The 18,476-nt window shown below is 62.2% G+C and overlaps 1 protein-coding gene across 1 annotated transcript; it reads right to left on the bottom strand.

Annotated features, from left to right (window-relative positions):
• Positions 1 to 4,691: 4,691 nt before the first annotated feature.
• Positions 4,692 to 16,549, bottom strand: Ift27 (intraflagellar transport 27). The gene is made up of 7 exons (XM_026410187.2): positions 16,158 to 16,549; positions 11,497 to 11,573; positions 11,137 to 11,196; positions 10,159 to 10,218; positions 8,170 to 8,287; positions 7,244 to 7,353; positions 4,692 to 4,899 (listed from the first exon to the last, which is right to left on the bottom strand). The coding sequence occupies exons 1-7, from the start codon at positions 16,189 to 16,191 to the stop codon at positions 4,801 to 4,803; spliced, it is 558 nt and encodes a 185-aa protein (XP_026265972.1). The 5' UTR covers positions 16,192 to 16,549; the 3' UTR covers positions 4,692 to 4,800.
• Positions 16,550 to 18,476: the final 1,927 nt, after the last annotated feature.

Raw genomic sequence — 18,476 nt, 5'->3', positions numbered from 1 at the left:
TGTCATATGCCATTAAAGCCTCTGGAAAGTCCCCTCTAGGAATCCGCCCTGGAGGAGAAAGCGGATCGGGGTCCACGCTGATGTGCCTGCTCCTCCTGAGTGACCACCTGGCCACCGAGGAGGCCGCACAGGGCCATGGCAGCGTCGTCACAGACTGAGGGAAGAGAAACCCGGGGAGGGGACGGGGCAACGGGGGCGCTCCTGGGCCATCATGCATCATCGGCGACAATGGCCACCGCGACAGAGCGGGCGTTTGCTTCCAGCTCTGGGACAGTAGCGTTACCCGGAGAAGCCGGGGGACGACCCGACGCCCCCGTCTGCCCGACGCGCAGGTGGGTTGAGCTGCTTTCCTGCCTCTGGACTTATTTCCTCATGATTTTAAAAAGAAAGAAAACGGCTGCGCAGAAGGACAGGTTCTTTTTTTTTACTTGAACCAACGTCCACAGGTGTCCTTGAGTGACGAGGGACTTCCACGGGTGACCTGACGTGCACCTTGGCTTTCTGGTTTCAAAGCATCTCCATGTTTTCATAGGCACAGGGAAGAGACGGAAGCCCAGGGCCCTGAGGGGGTGCCAGGCCCCCAAGAGGCTTCCAATGACGCTCATTTGATTCTTTAGAACTTTCTAGATTTTCTTTCTTCTCCTTTCGTTTGCGGTTAAGCATACATTACTTTTATGTAATAAAAAAGTAATAACATATTATTACAGAAAATCTGAGATCCCCCCTGTGCATTGAACATTTGCTATGTATCCGTTTTACGTATCTAATCCACAAACGTTGGTAACAGTCTCATTTGATAAACTGGGAAGCTGAGGAACAGAGAGGGTAAGTACCTTGCCTAACATCACACAGCTGCAGCTCTAATTCTGCTCTGATGTGAAGCTGGTGCTCTTTCCATTAACACCCAGCTGCTGCTAAAGGACCCACAGGAAGGCCAACGCGATTCCTGCCTCCACCCGTCGGCTCTGGGCTCTCCCGGTCCCCCACCCGCCCCCGCCCCCGTCCCCGTCCCGTGCCTCTCCGGTCTCCCCTCCGCCCCTACAGCCAGGTGCAGGATGGCCGGGTGAAAACGTGCTCATAGACGGCCGTTCTCTTAAGGAGCCCCGGCTTCCCTCGGCCTTTTGCCCTCCTACTCAACCACCCAGCTTCGCGGCAGAGCAGAGCGCGGGCGACGGGCATCGTGTGCTTAGATGCCGTGATGCCAGGGGCTGGCGGCCCAGGTTCTCCCGCGGCCCCGACGTCCCTCCTGGCCCCGATTCTAAAGTGAGTAAAGGACAAGGCACTTAGAGAATCAGCAGGGGCTGCAAAGACAGGATGTGCCGATGCTGGGGACGCCCGAGCCCGGTCCCCACCGCCGTCAGCCCTGCCTCACCTACAGGCACCTCCGCACCCTCTTGTCCTGCAGCTTCCCAGCTGGTCACTCCAAAGCAGGAGCCAGGGTGGGTCACTGTCAGAACCCTTCAGCGGCCCCCATTTCCTCCTCCAATTCCTCTGCTCTGAGCAGACTCTCGTTTCCTTGCTCCTCTTCCTGTGGCTTCTCTCCCGAGTGCCCTCCTGTCCAATCCCCGGTGCCCGGACAGTTCCCAAGGGGCCGGCTTTATGCCTCAGGGCCTCTGCCCGCCCCTTGGGTGTTCTCCCCGGCAGCAGTTACTTTCCCGCCACATCCCTGGCGGCCGGGTGTGGCGCTCCTCCCGGGCCCTGGCTCTGCCATCCTGATCCCTGGTGGGCAGCAGGCGGCGCGGGGACAGCTGGACGAGAAGCCCAGCGTGGAGGCTCCTCCCAGGGCTCGGCTGGGCGTGGCGGTTCTCAGGCCTGGGGGCAGCTGGCGCTTCTTCCCGTCCGTCACCCGGGGGGGCCAGGAAGTTTTAGATCCCCAAATCCCATTTTTGAAAACATGACATTTTAGCACCAAAGTGGACGTCTTCCCACAAGCCCTGCTCTTGGCTGCCCCCAGCCCCAAGCTCCAGGTGACCTTGGGTGGCCCTCCCCGCCGCTCTCGGGTGGGCCTTCGAACCCCAGGACTGGCACCCAGGGACCTCCCGGGGGCAGGGAGTGCCCAGGAGCCGGGGGGCAGCGCCATTGCTCTGGGAGGCTGCTGGCCCGGTGCCCGGATCCTGTCACCCTCCCCTCCCCCTCACTGGGGAACCAGGTGAGGTCAAGGGCGGCCACAGGGCCAGCTTCCCAGAGCCCCCAGAGGCTGTCCCCTGTCCCAGGCCACGTGTCACAAAAGGGTCCTATGCACGAGTGCCCCTCCATGTCCAGGCCCCTGATCCTCTCACAGAGTTCCAGGGCTGGCCACTGGGGACAAGGAGGCCACGCTCCTCCTGAGGGGCGCTGAGGACCGTGAAGCCTCGGGGTGCCGGTCACTCTGAACTCTCTCCAGTCTTGCCCAACGTCACCCTCACGGGCCCTGCAGCTGCCCCTGTCCCGCATACCCTCCCCCTGTCTGTCATCTCTGCCACCAACCTGTCACATCAGCCCTCTCCTCCCATGAGGACATCAGCCCCAGGGGCAGGGATCCTTGTCTCAGTGGCAAACGCCCCCGCTGGACCAGGGCCTGCCACGCAGATGGCACATGTCATCACTGCTGGCTCGCTGGGGACAGGATGGTGGTCAGTGGCCACTCACTAGGCTCCCTGTGAAGTGCTGGGCACGACGAGGAGAGCCATGGGGTCCGTCCCACGCTGGCTTCCCATTGCCTCAGGATGGAAACCGGAATCCTCCACCACGGCCCCCCGACCCTCGCTCCCTCCCAGCACACAACAGGCCCCACGCCCGGCCTTATCGGCCTTGATGCTGGCTGCCGTTGGTGCCCCAGGACTTTTGCACTTTCTGTCCTTGCTGCCCGTGGCCCATCCCTCGGATGATCACGGGCTGTCAGCTCCGCTCAGTCCTACCTAACCCCGTCACTCCCGCGTCACCACCGACCACGGCTCCATTTATCTGTTATTGGAAATGATCTGGTCATTTACTGACCGGTAGAACCAGTTCACTGCGGGGATCTCAACACAGTGGGCTCCAGACCTAGGCCAGTCCCTGGCTCTAGTTGCCACATGGCCTCCTGCTCTACCCTGGGTTCTCCTGACCAGTGGTCCAGCCGTCCCTGAAGCGCAAGCCACGCTGGATGGGGCTCCAGGAGCTCATCTCCTTCCGCGGCCTGCTCTGCTCCGGCCCTGTCATGGCAGCCCCCATGGGAATTGGGGCGTCTGGTCATTGGGGGGCTGAGCCTCTGCTGCTGGGGCCCTCAGGAGGGGGCAGCCCTGCCCTTTCCCAGGTGGGAAGCTGCTCTGTCCAGCTGTGGCTCCTGTCCTGTGGTCCCCAACAAGCCCTGTGTGCAGCCACCTGCCTCTGCTCCCCCAGGGGACGTGTGAGCTCCCAAGGTCACCCTCGCCCACCTGCAGCTGGCACCAGCTCCTGTGGCCAGTGGCGTCCAGCCGGGGCACAGCACCAGGGCTGCTTCCTGCCAGTGTCCTCTGCAGGGCCTCTGGGGCCTCCCCCGCCTGGCTCGGGCGGCAGGATGGCGGGCGGGGCGAGGGGCACCCACCTTCTGACAGGGACAGGGGTGTGACCTTGAGGCACCGGCTCCTCAGCACCAACTGTCCACAGTCCTGGGCCCTGGGGGCAGCTCAGGGTCACAGGAAACGCTGCCCGCCACGTTCCCTTGGTCGAGTGTTGAGGGTCCAGTGGAGGCCAGCGCCTGGTGTCACCAGGGCCGGAGACAGCGCCAGCGCCTCCTCAGCCCTCAGCAGTGACTCGGGACAGAGACTGGCAGCAGTAGGGGCACGTTGCGGAGTGACAGGACGCGGCCCCATGTCACAGTCCCCAGAGCCCTCACTTCACTCCAGGGACCTTGAGGCGGCTGACCTGCCCCGGAGCCCAGGAGGCGGCAGGGGGGAGCAGGAGTGAGGCCCTGGCGCCCTCGGCCCGCGGGGCCCCGGCTGCTGCCGCCCTGGTGGGATGCCCGACCCCGTGCCTGGGGACGAGGTCAGCCCGAGGTGCTGGCCAGGAAGCACGTTGATTTCCATTACTGCCCACCCCCGCCCCCCCGGTGCCCACGGGGCAGAAGCCTGGGGCAGAGGGGAGGGGGTGGAGGGGGGGGGCGAAGCCACAGAGCCCTGGGGACAGCCACAGCCCGTGGCAGGGGCCAAGGCTGCCAGGGGCCTCTGTGGGTGTCACCAGCGCAGCAGGTGATGCAGGGGGGTCTGGGAAGGTGAATCTGGGGTGGGGACGGGATGGAGCTGTGGAGCTGGGTACCAGGGGACCGCTGCCCGGCTTGCTAGGAGGTGGCCACGAGGGAAAGGCCGCGCCCCCGGCTCTTGCCACTCAGGGTTCCCCGCAGCTGGGCAAGGCGGGCCCTTCACAGGCGAGGCCCGGGGGAGGCCAGCAGAGGACACTGCTGTCAGGGACAAGCCCCCTCAGGGAGCCCTGGCATCTGGAGCCCTAGGAGCTGGTCAGAGCAGGGACAGGCCCGGGCCCCACTGCAGCCATCATGGGTCCCGGCTGTGCCCAAAGCCACCCTGGGGTTCGCAGGTGGAAGGCCCTTTGGGGCCTCGGCACCCAGCCATGCAGGGTGGACAGGACGCCCCACTCCAACAGCTGGTGACCCCCGGCTGGGCAGGGCTCCCAGGCTGCTCTGGGAAGGACCCACAGACCCGCCAAGGACGGACACAGCTGCGGCTGCTGCGCTTCCTCCTAGTTTTATTTGGGGCTGTCCCGAGGTCCCTGGGCGCAGAGCAACTCCAGCGCCGCTCGTCCTCCAGGGAGAGGCACGGCCAGGCCCACGGCGGCCCAGGCGGCCGCTCACACCAGGGTGTGGAAGGCGTCCACCCTCTCCCGGTACAGCTGGTGGAACTGCTTGGCCAGGCAGTGGAAGGGGGCCTCGTAGCTCTCCATCTCCTTCTGCAGAGACAGGGGGCTGAGGCCGCGCTCACCCGCCCAGCTCCAGCCAGGGCCATCAGGGCCCCCCGGTCCCGCCCCGTCCACCTGGCACCATCAGGGGAGGCCACTGTCACGCTGATCCTACAAGTGATCTGGGACACAGGGAGGGGGGTCTGCTGGCAGGGCCTGAACCCCGGCCCGTTTCCACGGAGCCTGTCCTGAAGGTTACCCTGGCTAACGTGTGACAGGAGCCCCAGAGGCCAGAGCAGAACAGCTGTGGAGGAAGAGCCCGGCCGCCCGGTGGGAGGACAGGGGAGGCCTCGCCGAGAATGTGGCCAGGGCGGTGGGGGCTCCCGGGGAGGCCCCCCTCCTCACCCCCAGTCAGGGAGGAGGCTTCAGGAGAGCCCGAGGCCCAGGTAACCCAGCTGACCCCAGGCCAGGAGAGGTGGCCGGCTGCTCTGGTGGCCCAGGGAGGACAGGCTGCCAGTGGGATGGCTGGCACTGCCTCCCATCAGGTGGCACCTGTGGCCATGCTCCCACCTCCAAGCCAGTGGGTCAGGTGGGAGCCCCTGAAGGATGGTGCTGGGGCCTCCAGGGGTGGACGGTGCATCCATGGGGGCAGGGAGGGCATCTCTGAGGTCCACAAGCCTCAGCCGGGCACCCTGCAACACGCTGCCCTGCTGGCTCCTGCCTCTGCCCTCCTGCAGCCAGGGAGACGCCCAGTCAAGGTCAGAGTGCCCAGCTTGCAGGACCAGGCAGGGGACAGCTGAGATGAGGAGCTTCTCATGACTCAGGGTCAGGGGACATTTTTATGGGGAACAGGGAAGTTAAAGATGCGCCCTGGGTGGTGTCTAAGGGAGGGAATCAGGGACTCTCAGGGTGGGCCAGCGGCCACTCGGGCTGCATGGCCACCATGCTCTTGCTGTGTGTGGCCTGCACGTCTCTAATTTTTAAGAAATAAGTTGCCAGAAGGAGGAACACACTGCGCCCCAGACAGCTGCTGAAACACGAGAACCTGTTGCGAGACCACCCTGGGCGAAGCGCAGCCTCGTGACGGCCGTGAAGTGTCCCCAGCTCAACGGGCAAAGAAGTCAGGGAGGTGGTGGCTCTGGGTGGGGTCACTGCATTCCACAGATGGGCAGCCTGGGGCTGGGGCAGGGCCCGTTGGCTGGCACAGGGCTGGCCTCTGGCCTCCGACCCCACCTCAGGAGCCGGCCTCTCCACGGGGCTGGCCAGGAGGCCTGAAGTGAGCAAAGGGAGCCAGGTCTGTGGCGTGTCCCCAGGTCTGTGGTGTGTCCCAGGCTCTCCAGCAAGAGACACGGGAGAGAAGGAGACGCTGGCAACGCGGGGAGTGCTAAGGAGGGTGGACGGGCTGGAGCCACGCCCCATCCTACAAGGGAGCTCACCCTCCAGCAGAGAAGAGGGGAGTGTGGTCGAGCAGCCAGCGCCAGGTCTGGTCTGGTCAGAGCAGGTTCAGTATGAGGACAGACCAGGGCCTGCAGGCGGCCAGGACCCGGGTTTCTAAGTGAATCTGAAAGCTCTCCAACACATGACCTGGGGAGATCCCAGCATAAAAAGTGAGGAATTCCGGGCCGCAAGTCCCAGCAGACACACGGATGCTCCGGAAATAGATGGAAATCGAACCATTTTCCAAATGCATTAAGAGGCTGCAGTGGCAGGAGCCCTGGTCAAAGGACTGATCGTAACCTCACTCTGAGGGCGGACGCTGACGGGGGCTGGGTGGAGCAGGACCTTAACCAGGCTCGCCTAGAATTATGTCCCCAAGAGCCCCGGCAGTTCTGGGAGGCAGCGGGAGCACCTGCTCGAAGGCTGAGCTTCCAGCCCCCTGAGCCCGAGTCCTGGTCCTTCACGGTCAGCTGTGAGCCAGGGCCGCTCCACGACCTTCCGAGTCTGCATGTCACTGGCGTAAGAGGGACAGGAGCAGCTGCCCAGCGCACAGTAGGCCCTCAGCAAACACTGTTCCCTCCCCCGCCCCTGCTGCCTGGGAGGGCAGGTGGCCTGGGGAGGTGGCTCTTGCTGACCTGTAACAGTGTCTTGGTAATGAACACTCTTCTTTTTGTTGTTGTTGTTGTTTTAACATTTTAAGTTTTGTTTAAAGAAATACTTTGATTTTTTGGCCCTCAAATTTCAAACACAGAGGGGTGCTGGGAAGCCAAGGACCAGCAGGTTCCCCCGGGTCAGCCATGGCCGTGCCGGGAAGGATGGGACACACCCTGGGCTGGGAATGTGAACGTCAGCCCAAACCAGACCCCAGATGGTGGCCTGGCCACTGGACACGTGGCCGTTTGAAAGCTGCTTCTAGCAGAGGCCACATCAGCCGCGGCAACGCTGTAAGGATACTCACCACGGACGTTTCAAAACACTCCAGGCCCTGGCCCAGCGCCCACGCCCGGGCCTGGGCTGAGTCCACTGCCCGCCTGCCAGCCAGGTCTGTCTTGTTTCCCACCAGGACACCTGCCCAGAGAACACAGGAGGCACCCTCAGCCGTGGCAGGCTGGGGGTCAGCAGCAGAGACAAAGAGGCAGCGTGCGGTCCGCGGTCACCAAAGGGGCCTGACCCGGGGTGAGGGGTGGCAGGCGCCTGGTCTTCAGCGCTGCCCCGAGGGTGAAGGTGCTTTGCTTCTGACTTGTGGTTTGCTCAGGGTTTTTCCTAGGCTTCACGTGTCCCTGTCTCCTCAGGGCTGCAGGCCTCATGAAGGCCGAGGCCACATTTCTGTGTGCGTTTGCGGTAATTCCTAGTGCATGGAGCAAACTTTAAAATGGTCATTAATACTAATCCGGGGCCTGGGCTCCGAGTCAGGGACTCCGAGGTAATTTAGCTCTGTTCCCAGCTGCATCGGCTGCAGCTAATTTCCGAGCCGTCTCTGGGGACCGCTTTCCCTGGTCTATAATGAGGAGAATTTGTTGATCTCACATCGGGAGCAAGGTAAACGGATTTAAGGCATTCAGAAGTGACAACAGGACTTGGATGTAACTTGCACCCCACACAGAGGATGAAATGAGGCCTTCTTCCCGGGGGGGGGGGGGTGGGCTTTCTGGAAACATCAATTCCTATTCCAGTGCCTCCCCCTATCATCTTGAGCCTCGCCAGGACTTGGTGGCCAGCAGGGTGGCACCACCCAGGACAGACCCCGAGAGGGAGGCAGGCGTGGCTGCTGAGAGGCAGCAAGTCTGGGCTGTCAGGCCCAAGCTCAGGGGCCCTGTCCGGTGCCACCGCGACCCCTGCGACGGCCTCAGGCTCTGGAGCTGAGGACAGGTGCCGCCGTCCTACCTGGCAGGGTGGTGCCCGGAGCCTGCGCCCGGACCTTCTCCAGCCACTTGCCACAGCTGTTGAAGGACTGCTCGTTGGTCACGTCGTAGACCAGACACAGGACGTTGGGACTTTCCCACTGCGGGTGGCGGGGGACAGGATGGGCACAGGTCAGGAACACCACAGGGACTCCCAGGCTGGGCCGATCTGGCTTCCAGGCAGGGAGGTGGGTGAGGGGCGTGAGAAGCCTCGGGGTGGGCCAGGAGCAGCCATGGAGGTGCCGCAGTGCCCCGGGTTGAAGGAAGGCCTGCCCAGGGGTTGGCAGGGCTGCGGGGGAGGGTGCAGGCCACGCTTGGCTGGGGCTGTGGGCCAGGTGACACTCTGGACTCCAGGGCTGGAGGGGGTGGTCCCCTTGCAGCTGAGGAATCTGGAGTTTGGAGAGGGCCGGGCAGGACGGAGGCCTTCCTCTGCCCAGAGCCTGCTCTCCCTGCCACGGGCCTCACTGGCCCGCTCTCCGGGTGTCCTTGGAGGGCCTTCCCTGCAGGCGGACGCGCTCCTGTCCTCGCAAGCCTGAGTGCGCTGCCCACACTAGCCAGCCCCGGGGCACCCGCCTGCACCTTCTTCAGGCCTGGCTTTCAAAACGTGGACAAGGCTTCCTGCTCCTCCTGCTGTGGCGCAGCAGCCCTAATACGCACCACAGAGGAGCCAGGGCGACATTCTGGAGGGCCGTCAGCTCCAGGGGCTGCTCGAGTCCTGGGCTTCCTGCCACCAGTGTGTGGACGCCTGCTCTGTGCAGTCTGGGGGCTCCGCCATCCTGCACCATGAGCTCTGGTTTATTTCTGGGGGTCAGGAGGCTTCCAGGGAGAGTCCTTTTCCGAGCTGTCCGTGGAAGTCAGCCCAGGACGGGCTCTGGGGGCCCCTCCCCACTCTGCTGGTCCTGGAGGCTCCCGAAGGCCACTGGCCTGCCCTCCGGCTGAGATCATGGATTCCCACCAGAGCCACACTGACCTCCGCTGTGTGCATGCAGGAGACACTCAGTGTGGCTTCAACCCAAGAGCCCTTCCTTCCCTGGCCTCAGCGAGGGGCCCAGACAGGCCTGGCATCAGGCTGAAGCCAAGGGTGGCCTGGAGCCAGGGCGGCGGGAGGGGGCTGTGAACTACGGGACAGTGACCCCGACTTGCCACAGGCATCTCCTCTTTTGTTGGGGGTTTGGGAAGGATCAGGAATCAACGCACCACGTTGACCTGCGTGGAACTCCCATCAGCCTCCACTTCTCTTAGACAACAAAAAGGGGAGCAAACAGTTTCCTTAAAACGTGCCGTTCCCGGGGAGGCAGGCGGCCCCGGAGGAGTCCAGGCTCCGGGCTGCAACCCGGCCCAGGGTGGAGGACACAGCCAGCTGGGGCCTGGGAGGACGGGGGACGGCTAGTGGGCACGGGAGACCTGGAGGCAAGCAACCACAGAACGTGGGGTGTACGGAGGGCGGGAAGGGGAGCCTCTGCCCAGAGGGGGTGGAAATTGTGGCTGAGAGCACCCCCTTCAGGAGGGCTCGCGGGGAGGCTGGGGGAGGGGCTCTGGCGCCTTTGAAACTTGGTCACTCCAGAGCAGGCGGGGGTCACTCGGCCACTCTAGAGCAGGCGGGGGTCACTCGGCCACTCTAGAGCAGGTGGGGGTGTCACTCGGCCACTCTAGAGCAGGCGGGGGTCACTCGGCCACTCTCGAGCAGGCGGGGGTCACTCGGCCACTCTAGAGCAGGTGGGGCTCACTCGGCCACTCTAGAGCAGGCAGGGGTCACTCGGCCACTCTCGAGCAGGCGGGGGTCACTCGGCCACCCTAGAGCGGGCGGGGCTCACAGGCTAACGTGCCTACTCGCCCCTGTACAGAGTGTTGCCAGGGCAGCCTCAGGATGGCTGAGGTGTGCTGAGACTGGGGCGGGAGTGGCCTCAGGGGCACACGGTGTGGCAGGAGGGGGTGGAGGAGGAGACCAGGAAGGAGGTTGCGTGCTACTTGCCAATTTATCCAGCATTTCAGAAAACAGCTCCTTGCCGGCCGAGTCAAAAATGAAGAGCTCCTGCAATCAGAAAGCAAGTCCCAGCGAGGGGCACGAGGGAAACCATGGGCCTCGAGCTCTGCTGCCACTCTGTCACCCGGTCACCGCAGGTGGGCTTGGTGGCAAAGGGCACGTGCCCACTGCACACACGTTTCATTCACGCTTTCCCGGGGCGCCAGACAGAAACGGGGAGAAGGGACTCCAGAGCCCCCGGGAAGCAGTGGCAGGTCCCCACCCCGCCCAGTATGGTCTGCAGGGAGCCTCAGAAATACAGGGCACAGGCTGGCCTCCCACCTGGCAGAGCAGAATGCCAACCAGGCCGAGGAGCTCCGGGCTCCGAAAGGTCATGGCGCACTTTGTTAACCAAATCGATTTCCAAGTCTTCAAACGACTCTTTTTAAAGGAGGTCACCGAGCAGGCCTGGGAAGGCGCTCAAAGTAGGCCAGGCTGACGTCGCACTGGGATGGCCCAGGCGCCACTCAGACAGAGGGCACCAGATGCCCCTTCCCACCTGCCCACCTCACCCAGCCAGGTGGGAGCCCCTCCCCAGCTTCTGGCCCCTGCTCTGTGGGTGCGGGCGCCACGTCACCTGCACCAGGAAGCGCAGGACTGCTCCCGGGTTTTCTTTTTGGCTCATGGGCCTCTTTAAGAATCTGGAGAGCTACAAACCCTCCTGCCAGGAAGGGACACAAACGACATCTTGCCATGGAACTTCAAGAGCCCTGGGACTGCTGAGGAGGGACCCTGGGCGGCCAGCTCCTGTGGGGAGACGGGTTCCCCAGTACTCCAACCCCTCGGTCCCTCTCGAACAATTCCTGCGTCCCCTGATTGGGTTCCCGATGCTCAGGGGAATCTGGGCCCAGTCCCTGCACTGGTCCCACACTGGTCAGTGTGGCCCACAGGAGGAGCCCGGTGCCCCTGGGCGGGGGTGCCACTCACCACACTGTCGCCGGTGTCGGGAACTGGCACCGTCTTCACCACCAAATCCACCCCTGCTGTCTGCCAAGGAAGACCCAGGGCACGGGCGTCAGGGACCCCGTGGAGGGGAGATGCAGGAGGACCCAAGAACCCCGCACCCGGGACGTCCCCAGCCCAGTGCTTGTGCCCCGGAGGAGAAGGGCCCCTCCTCCTGCCCATGAGTGAGCTGCTGGTGGGGGTGGCGTGCTGTGCTCTGGAGGCCACTCTGCAGACCGCCCCTCCCTGGGCTGTGGGTGACACAGTCACTGGGCAGCTGGAGGCCTCTCGGCTTCTGGCAGAAATTCTGCAGAGCTGCTCCCTCAGGCTGTGGCCCCTGCTCACCAGGGTGTAGTTCTGGAAGTGCACCCCATCGCTGCGGAAGAGCTGCGCCAGGGCCGTCTTGCCCACCGTCGGGTCTCCTGAGCCAGAGCAGAGGAGAAGTGTCACTTGGGTCCCATCAGAACTGAGGACCCCTGCCCTAGAACTGCACCGAGTTTCCAGGGCAAAAGTCCTCGGCTCTCAGGGAGCCCGCGAGGCCCCAGGCAGGGCCACGAGACGATGCGACCAGCTTCGAGACCCAAGAGGGCTGGGGCTCCTCCCCACGCGGCTAAGGACGCTTTCATCCTAAAGAACAGCCCAGGAGGGGACAGAAAGCCCTGGCCTAGAAGTCACTGTCCTCCAGTGAGACACACCGGGCGAAACCGTCACTTTCCAACTTGAATTCACACAGAAGTCCCTCAGGAGGAGCAGAGAGCGGGCCACTGGAGCCCAGGGGACTCCTGGACACTGGTGCGCATTTCTGGGGAACAAGAGGCCCGAGCTCCATTTCCATCCTGAAAGCGGCTGCAGAGGGACACCCTCTGCCCACCCTGGAGGGCACCTTCCGGGCCTCTCCACCAACCCGCCTGCAGCGGCGGCCACTGCTCCGCGGGTCAGTCCCTGTCGCGGTTCTTAGCCTGCGGTCTAAACCTCTCCAGAGACCAGCGCTCCTCGTGCCGCCTGTATGCCCCTCTGCCCACACCCTGCCTCCTGTGATGCCCAGGTGTCCTGTGGGCAGACTCCAGCCCTGACAGGACCGGTCTCTGCTTCCCAATCCTCAGCAAAATGTCCGGGGCACCTGTCCCTCTGACGTGCCCCTCTGGGCTCCTGGCTGCACCTCCACCGCCCCCTCCACAGCCACATGCTCGCCCAGCTCCTCGACGCTCGTCTTTCCCACCCGGATCTGCTCTTCTGAGACGATCATGACTTCTCGTGGCCTTTCCTGCTGTGAGCTCCGTGGCTGCGAGTGGAGCGCTGCTCAGGGCTGGCTTTCCCATCTGCCACTTCTTAGACGGGACCGACCTGCCCTGTGCTCCCCTCATGGAGCCAGGCACACGCATTCCTTCCTTCCCACCCGGTGCCCTGCAGCATCCACCTCACCCGACAGAGGAAGAGACCGAGGCTCAGAGAAGCTGGGTGACCTGCCTAGGGTTCCAACACCGTGCTCCCTCCTCCAGGCCCGGTCCTCTCCTGAGCTCAGAGGCCAATTCTGGCCTGTTTCATCAGCGCAGCCCTCCAGGACACCTGGACGCCACAGCCTGGACTGTCACGGGCCCCCACCTGTCCCAGAGCACGTCCCTTTCCTCCTTTGCGCCTTGATGCGGACACCCTCCAACTCCAATTCTGCTCCTGAATCCAGGTGGGGGAGTGGCTCTTCCTGCTGTGGACTCCCCACAGACTGTCTCTGGCCGTCGGCCAGTCACCATCACCAGCACTCAGGGGAGGCCTCCGGGTGGGCTCGAGGGGCGGGGAATACGGGGGGGGGGACGAGAAACACTCAAAGCAGTAGCATGGCCAGCGCCCGCTCACTCAGCACCCGCAGGGACAGAGCGTCTGAGGAGCACTGGGGTCCAGCCAGCGGCCGGTCAGCGTGGGGGCCTCCTGGGGGCCAATGGCTAAGCCCGGAGGGCCAGGTGGGCAGCAGGACCGAGCCCGCAGGATGGGATGTCCAGGGGCCTCTCTTCAGCACTTGTCCTTCATGTCTTGGAGGGCAGGGCAGCCTGAAGTGTCCCTTCTTTCCGAGCCTGTCCCCTGGCCTTGGTGACCCACACAGGCTGCTCCTCCGCCTCCCAGATGCGACCACTGCGTGGCGGACCCTCAGCTGGACCGCTTGGGTGGTCCCGGGTTCCAGGGGTGGTCAACGCAGACCCCGTGGGCAGTCTGGAGCAGGTTCGGTGGCTCCGGCCCTGACGCAGGGCAGAGCTCTTTCGCGTGGGAGACGGGCCCAGTGACCTGATGCTGGTGACTCCTGGTGCCCGGTCAGCCGCAGCCCCTCCTCAGAGGCCACCTCCCAGCTCAGGGGTCCGTCCCTGGGTTTCCAGCAGCCCGTGGTCCACAGCCCGGGTCCTCCAGCTTCTGCGGCCCCCATCGGAGGAACCAGGCCCATTAGAAAATCTCCCACCAAAGGCCACGCTGTTCGTGACGGCCGGCCGTGGGAGGCCGTGCTGCCCAAGGGCCTCCGCCCTTGCCCTCCTCGCTCCGGCCTGGCCCGACAGGCGGGTCCTTCACAGGATTTCTTGTGGCTCTTCCTCCTGTCTTGCTGTGGGCTGGGAACCCAACCCCGGGCCTTGTGCGTGCTGGGCGAGGGCTCCGCCACCAGGCCGCCCCCAGCCCCAAGGTCCCTTCCAATTCCCTCCAACGGCCCCTGCCACAGGAACTGCTCTCTCTACGCCTGTTCTCTGGTCCCTCACGTCCCTCAAGGCCACTCCTGCCCGCCCAAGTCCAGATCTGCCGCTCCCTCCTGGAAAGGCTAGCTGGTGGCTTCCTCTCTGGCCTGAGGTCACCTCTCCTCCTGGTCTTCAGCAGGTGGTGCCGGGGCTCAGTGCATTAGCACCTGACGTCAGGACTACCTTCCAGAGAGGCATGGCGATCCTCCCACACCCAGGACAGGCGGTGTCCCCTGGCACTTAAGGGCACAGTGATCCATGGTATTTAGTGGCAGACTCAGGCTCCACCACATACTAGCTGGGTGACGTCAGGTCAGTTACTTAACCTCTCCCGCCATAGTTGCTCCGTCTGTAAATCAGATAAGACCCACGCCACAGGACTGTCAAGGAGATTTAATGAATTCATATACATGGTGCCTACATATGGCGACTGCCATTTGTTTTAACCAAACAAATTATAGATAAAGGTCCAGGGTGGTTTTCCCCTCTCCGTCTGAACAGAGCAAGCAGCACTGTGTTCTGAGGTACGTGGCCGGCGCCTGCACTCAAAGGCAGTCTGTGCCGTGGCACAACCTCTGCCCTCCTCGGCCCCTCCTGGAGTGTGGGGCTGGCTGACCCACCTTTGCCTTCCCACGGCACTTTGCGTGGTGACTCACACATAGTAGATGCTCAATGCATATCTGTTGAGTGAATATTAGGTCCCTTGATGACTAGTTTTGTGAGACCAAAGAATGTGGGCCTACAAGGGGTGAAAGTAAAAATAAAACCAGTGAGGGGTGCTGTGAGGATCTGGGGGTGCTGCCATGGCAAGCTGACTCACTGGGCTGGGGTCTGTGGTCCCTGGAGACGTCCAAGAAGAGATGCCCTTGAGCCCTTGAAAGTAGGCTGCAGACACTGGGCCAGGCGGAGTTCAGGGGCCACTGACCTGGGTCATGACTGCAGTCAGGGGAAAGAAGGGCTACAAGGAACAAGCCTCAGCCCAGGGTAGCCTGGGTACGAACAAAGCCCTGGGCCCAGGCTCTGAACCATGCAGCTCTGCTGCTGCTGGCTGTGTGACTCAGGGCAAGTGGTCTCCCCTCTTGCCCTGAATGAGAAAGACCACTCAGAGAGAGACAGAGGCCGCTGTTTTCTGTTTTGTTGTTTTTTAAAATCTAACTTTAGAAAAAAACAAAACAGTCCCACCGTCTCCATGAGGGACTGAAGCTTAAGGAAACAGTCCAACATGCTGCCGGCCCCGGGAAGAGAGCAGCCAGAAACTTTTGTTATCCAACACCGCCTCCCCTGGTGCTCTGGGCACCGGAGTCTCTGGGGAACCCTGGGTTTCTTTTGCTCCAGTCTGATCTGAATCACTGCTGTCCGTCATCTTTCTGCGTGACCCTTTTATTTTCAAATTAGAAAGTCATTAAAAATACTATCCTCTACTTTCAGCCTGAGAGAGAGGAGTCAAAAGGAATCTTCTTTCCTTCACAGAGTTTCTCACCACTTCTTAGGGAGGCCTGGCAAGGTGGCGGGTCTCAACAGTCACACTCCTTCAGGGACTTGGGTATGGAAATCCTGGGTATGACCTTCGCTAGGTAAGATCAGGGAAAAACAGAACCTACCTGAGGGTGCGACAGAGCAGGATTGAAGGGAAAACACGTGTCTGGCCTACAGCAAGGACTCAGTGGAACGCACGTGTTCTGCCTCCACCAACGTATAATCTAAGCAACTGCTTCCTCAGCGTGCAGACCGACTCAGGGAAAACTGTACCATGTGAATGCCACAGATCCATTCATTCTACAAGCATTTATTGAGTGCCTACTATGTTCCGGGCATTTTTGCTGGCTGTTTGTAGGTCAGTCAATGAAACACAGATTCCTGCTTTGCCAGGACTCAATGTTTATTATATCCTCCTGAAAATGGGCGGCAGGTAGTCAACTAACAGGTGCCTCTGCACACTCTGCCCCCTGTACTGTAAGCCCTCTTCCCTAGCCCTCTTACCAGAGGAGTGGGATCAGGAAAACAATCCCATGTGTGAAGAATACCAAAGTAGTGATTCCGAACTTTGAGGTTCAGCAAATGGTTTGGTTGAAGCGCCGGGGGTTTGCTTAGCCGGGTTGTAGTGCAGGTCAGCGGGCGACGGCGGAGTCGGACAGGCAGGGAGCAGGGGCTCAGAAAGAGAGTTCTTCCCCGCCCGACGGAATCTGCTCTGTCGGAATCGCAGCCGCCGCCACGGGGAGAGGGTGGACACTTCCCGGAGAATTAGGGAGCCCGCGGACCCCGGAGCCCGCGGCAGTCCGCGCGGGCTTCCAGACTCACCTGCCAGGATGCATTTGGCTGCCAGCTTCACCATGGTAACCACCACTACCGCCGACCCGGAGTGAAGAGCAGCGGCCAGAGGCGTCGGAGGGTGGGTTTCGCGGCCTGGGCGGTGGAAGCGGGGACGGCTGGTCCCCTGCGCCCGTGGCCCGGTGGGGACCCGGCGGGATGGGGCCTGGACCTCCCGGGCGGGGCTGGGAGACCGAGAGCTAGGGTGGGAGGGAACAGGACTCCAGAGGGGTCCCGGATCGGGGCGGCGTGACAAGAGCAGGCGGGACGATGAGGACCCCGCTGCCCCTCTGCTCAGGCCGCGGCCGCGGAGTCGGGGACAAACACGCTCGACCACCCCCGGGTCCCAAGCACCAAGCGAAAAGCCCTCGCTGGGCAACCACCGTCCGCTGCCCCGCCCCCTCCTCCAGACGGCCCCCGATTGGCTGCTGCCAAAAGCTCCCACCCCCAATGTTCGGCTGAGACCCAGTAGGAGGAAGGGGCGGGGCTTACCTTCCTTTCTAGAGAGACGATTAGTAGCGGTATCTGTTCTTCCACTTCACGCCGCTTGGCCAGTGGTTCTAAATGATGTCGATCATGTCGTCTCCCGCTCCCGCTCAGAAGCGTCACGGGAAAAGCAGCTTCCACGTGAGTAGCAGAGGCGGTGATAAAAGAAACTTTCTGATTGGCCAGAAGGTGGCTTGGACTATGTTCGAGAGGCATGGGGATTCGTCACACTCCCCTGCCTCCTGGAAATGGTTTCGTCCACGAGGGGCCGGTCCGCCGGCGGCAGTCTGGAGCGGCGCCTGCGCTGTAGTCGAAGCCGCAGTGGCGGGAGCCGGGCTTTACTTTGCTTCTTGCTGCTGGTCGGTTTCCCGCGTTCCGCGGAGAGCGGTCGCGCAGCTACAAATCCGGTCCTCGCCCCGCATCCCGAAGAGCAGCCCCGTTTTTAAAGCCCAAGCATGTTATGCGCCTTAAAATCGGAAACAGGGGAGGGAGGAGTGGGGAAAGGTTGATCAGTGAGTGCCTCGCTGTTGCCCGACTGGGAGCGGGAAGCTCTGTTGCGCTGCAGCACAGTTGGCGGCTACAGCCCGTACGGACAATGTCCTGCGCCTTTCAGAAAGCTAGAGGAAAGGGTGTGAAAGTTCTTACCATAAAGAAACTGAGAGAGAGATGCGTTCAACCTGGTTTAGCATTGCACAATGTACGCAGACCTGCATGGAAACCGCGCAGGGCGACCCGTGAATATGTGTAATTTTATGTTATTCCGTATCGTTAAAAATAAATGCAAAAACCAAAAAATAAAAATGTAAAATACGAAAGATTTTAAAGCGATGCCTGTGAACAGAAGGGAGAACGTGTGGACTTTGCAGAGGGGAGCAGGGTCTCCCAGGGATTTGAACTTGGACTTTCCTTAGTCCCTTTCCTCCCTGGAGAATGCACCCCATGCCCATTGTTGCATGAGAGGGTGCAGTCCACCAAGCTGCTGGCCATGCAGGAAGGCTCTAAATATTGGCTGAGCTTCCTGGGGGAGTTGCTTTGCCATCAGGTGGACAGAGACCAAGTCACCCCTGAGCCTCTACAGATGGGCCAAGTTAGAACCCACCTGGTAGGGGTGGGAGGTGGGGATGAGAGAGAAAGCATGTGAGCTTCCAGGACACGGGAGGTGTGCATCAGGTCATCGCCCAGTGATGAGTGAGGAGGAAATGACCTGGACAGATTCCCTGTATCATCCACCACTCATTCTCACTCTCCCTGGGCCCTGGGCCCTTGAATGGCCAATGCTGAAAGGGAAGAACAGCCCATGGGTGTGGATGCCTGCTGCCCCCAGTTAGCTTGCAGATAGCTGAGTGTGTGTGTGCACGCACACACACGCGCACGTGCACACACACACACACACACACACACACACGGCCACGAAGGGTCCAGCCCTGGGTGCAGGGTTGAAGCACAGCGCACGTTGGCATTTTCTTTCCTGAGACCCGTTCCTGCTTTTCTTCATGCTAGTTCCTCTCAAACCCCCAACCCTGGGTGAGCAGAGCGCTGCTGCCTGGTCCCCGGCTCTGCCCTCCTCCAGGACAGCCTGTTCTACCAGTGACCCCCTCACTTCCTGAGTGCACCACCCTCCAGAGGCAGCCCAAGGTAGTGACACCCTGGGCTCCCCCTGAGGACCGCCCCTGGGGCCCTGCCCTTGCTCCTTGTCTGCAAGGGGGTGACTCCTCCCTCCAGGGCCCGTCCTCCTGGTCATACCCACTTCTTCCTTTTGGTGTCAGCGCCATTGTAGGGGCATTTGGATATTTCCAGAGAGATGAAATTGTCCCCAGGGTCTTC

This window comes from Urocitellus parryii, chromosome 5 (genome assembly GCF_045843805.1).
Source record: "Urocitellus parryii isolate mUroPar1 chromosome 5, mUroPar1.hap1, whole genome shotgun sequence".
Classification (NCBI taxonomy): Eukaryota; Metazoa; Chordata; class Mammalia; order Rodentia; family Sciuridae; genus Urocitellus; species Urocitellus parryii.
Note: the sequence above shows the minus strand (reverse complement) of the source record. Positions and strands in the feature narration are given on the sequence as shown.

Excerpts from the sequence above, each read along its gene's own strand:
- Ift27 (XM_026410187.2), bottom strand. The coding sequence starts at position 16,191 with ATGGTGAAGCTGGCAGCCAAATGCATCCTGGCAG. Across the intron at positions 11,574-16,157 it reads AGCCAAATGCATCCTGGCAG|GAGACCCGACGGTGGGCAAG; the intron begins GTGAGTCTGGAA and ends GCTCTGGCTCAG. Across the intron at positions 4,900-7,243 it reads AGTGTTTTGAAACGTCCGTG|AAGGAGATGGAGAGCTACGA; the intron begins GTGAGTATCCTT and ends CTGTCTCTGCAG.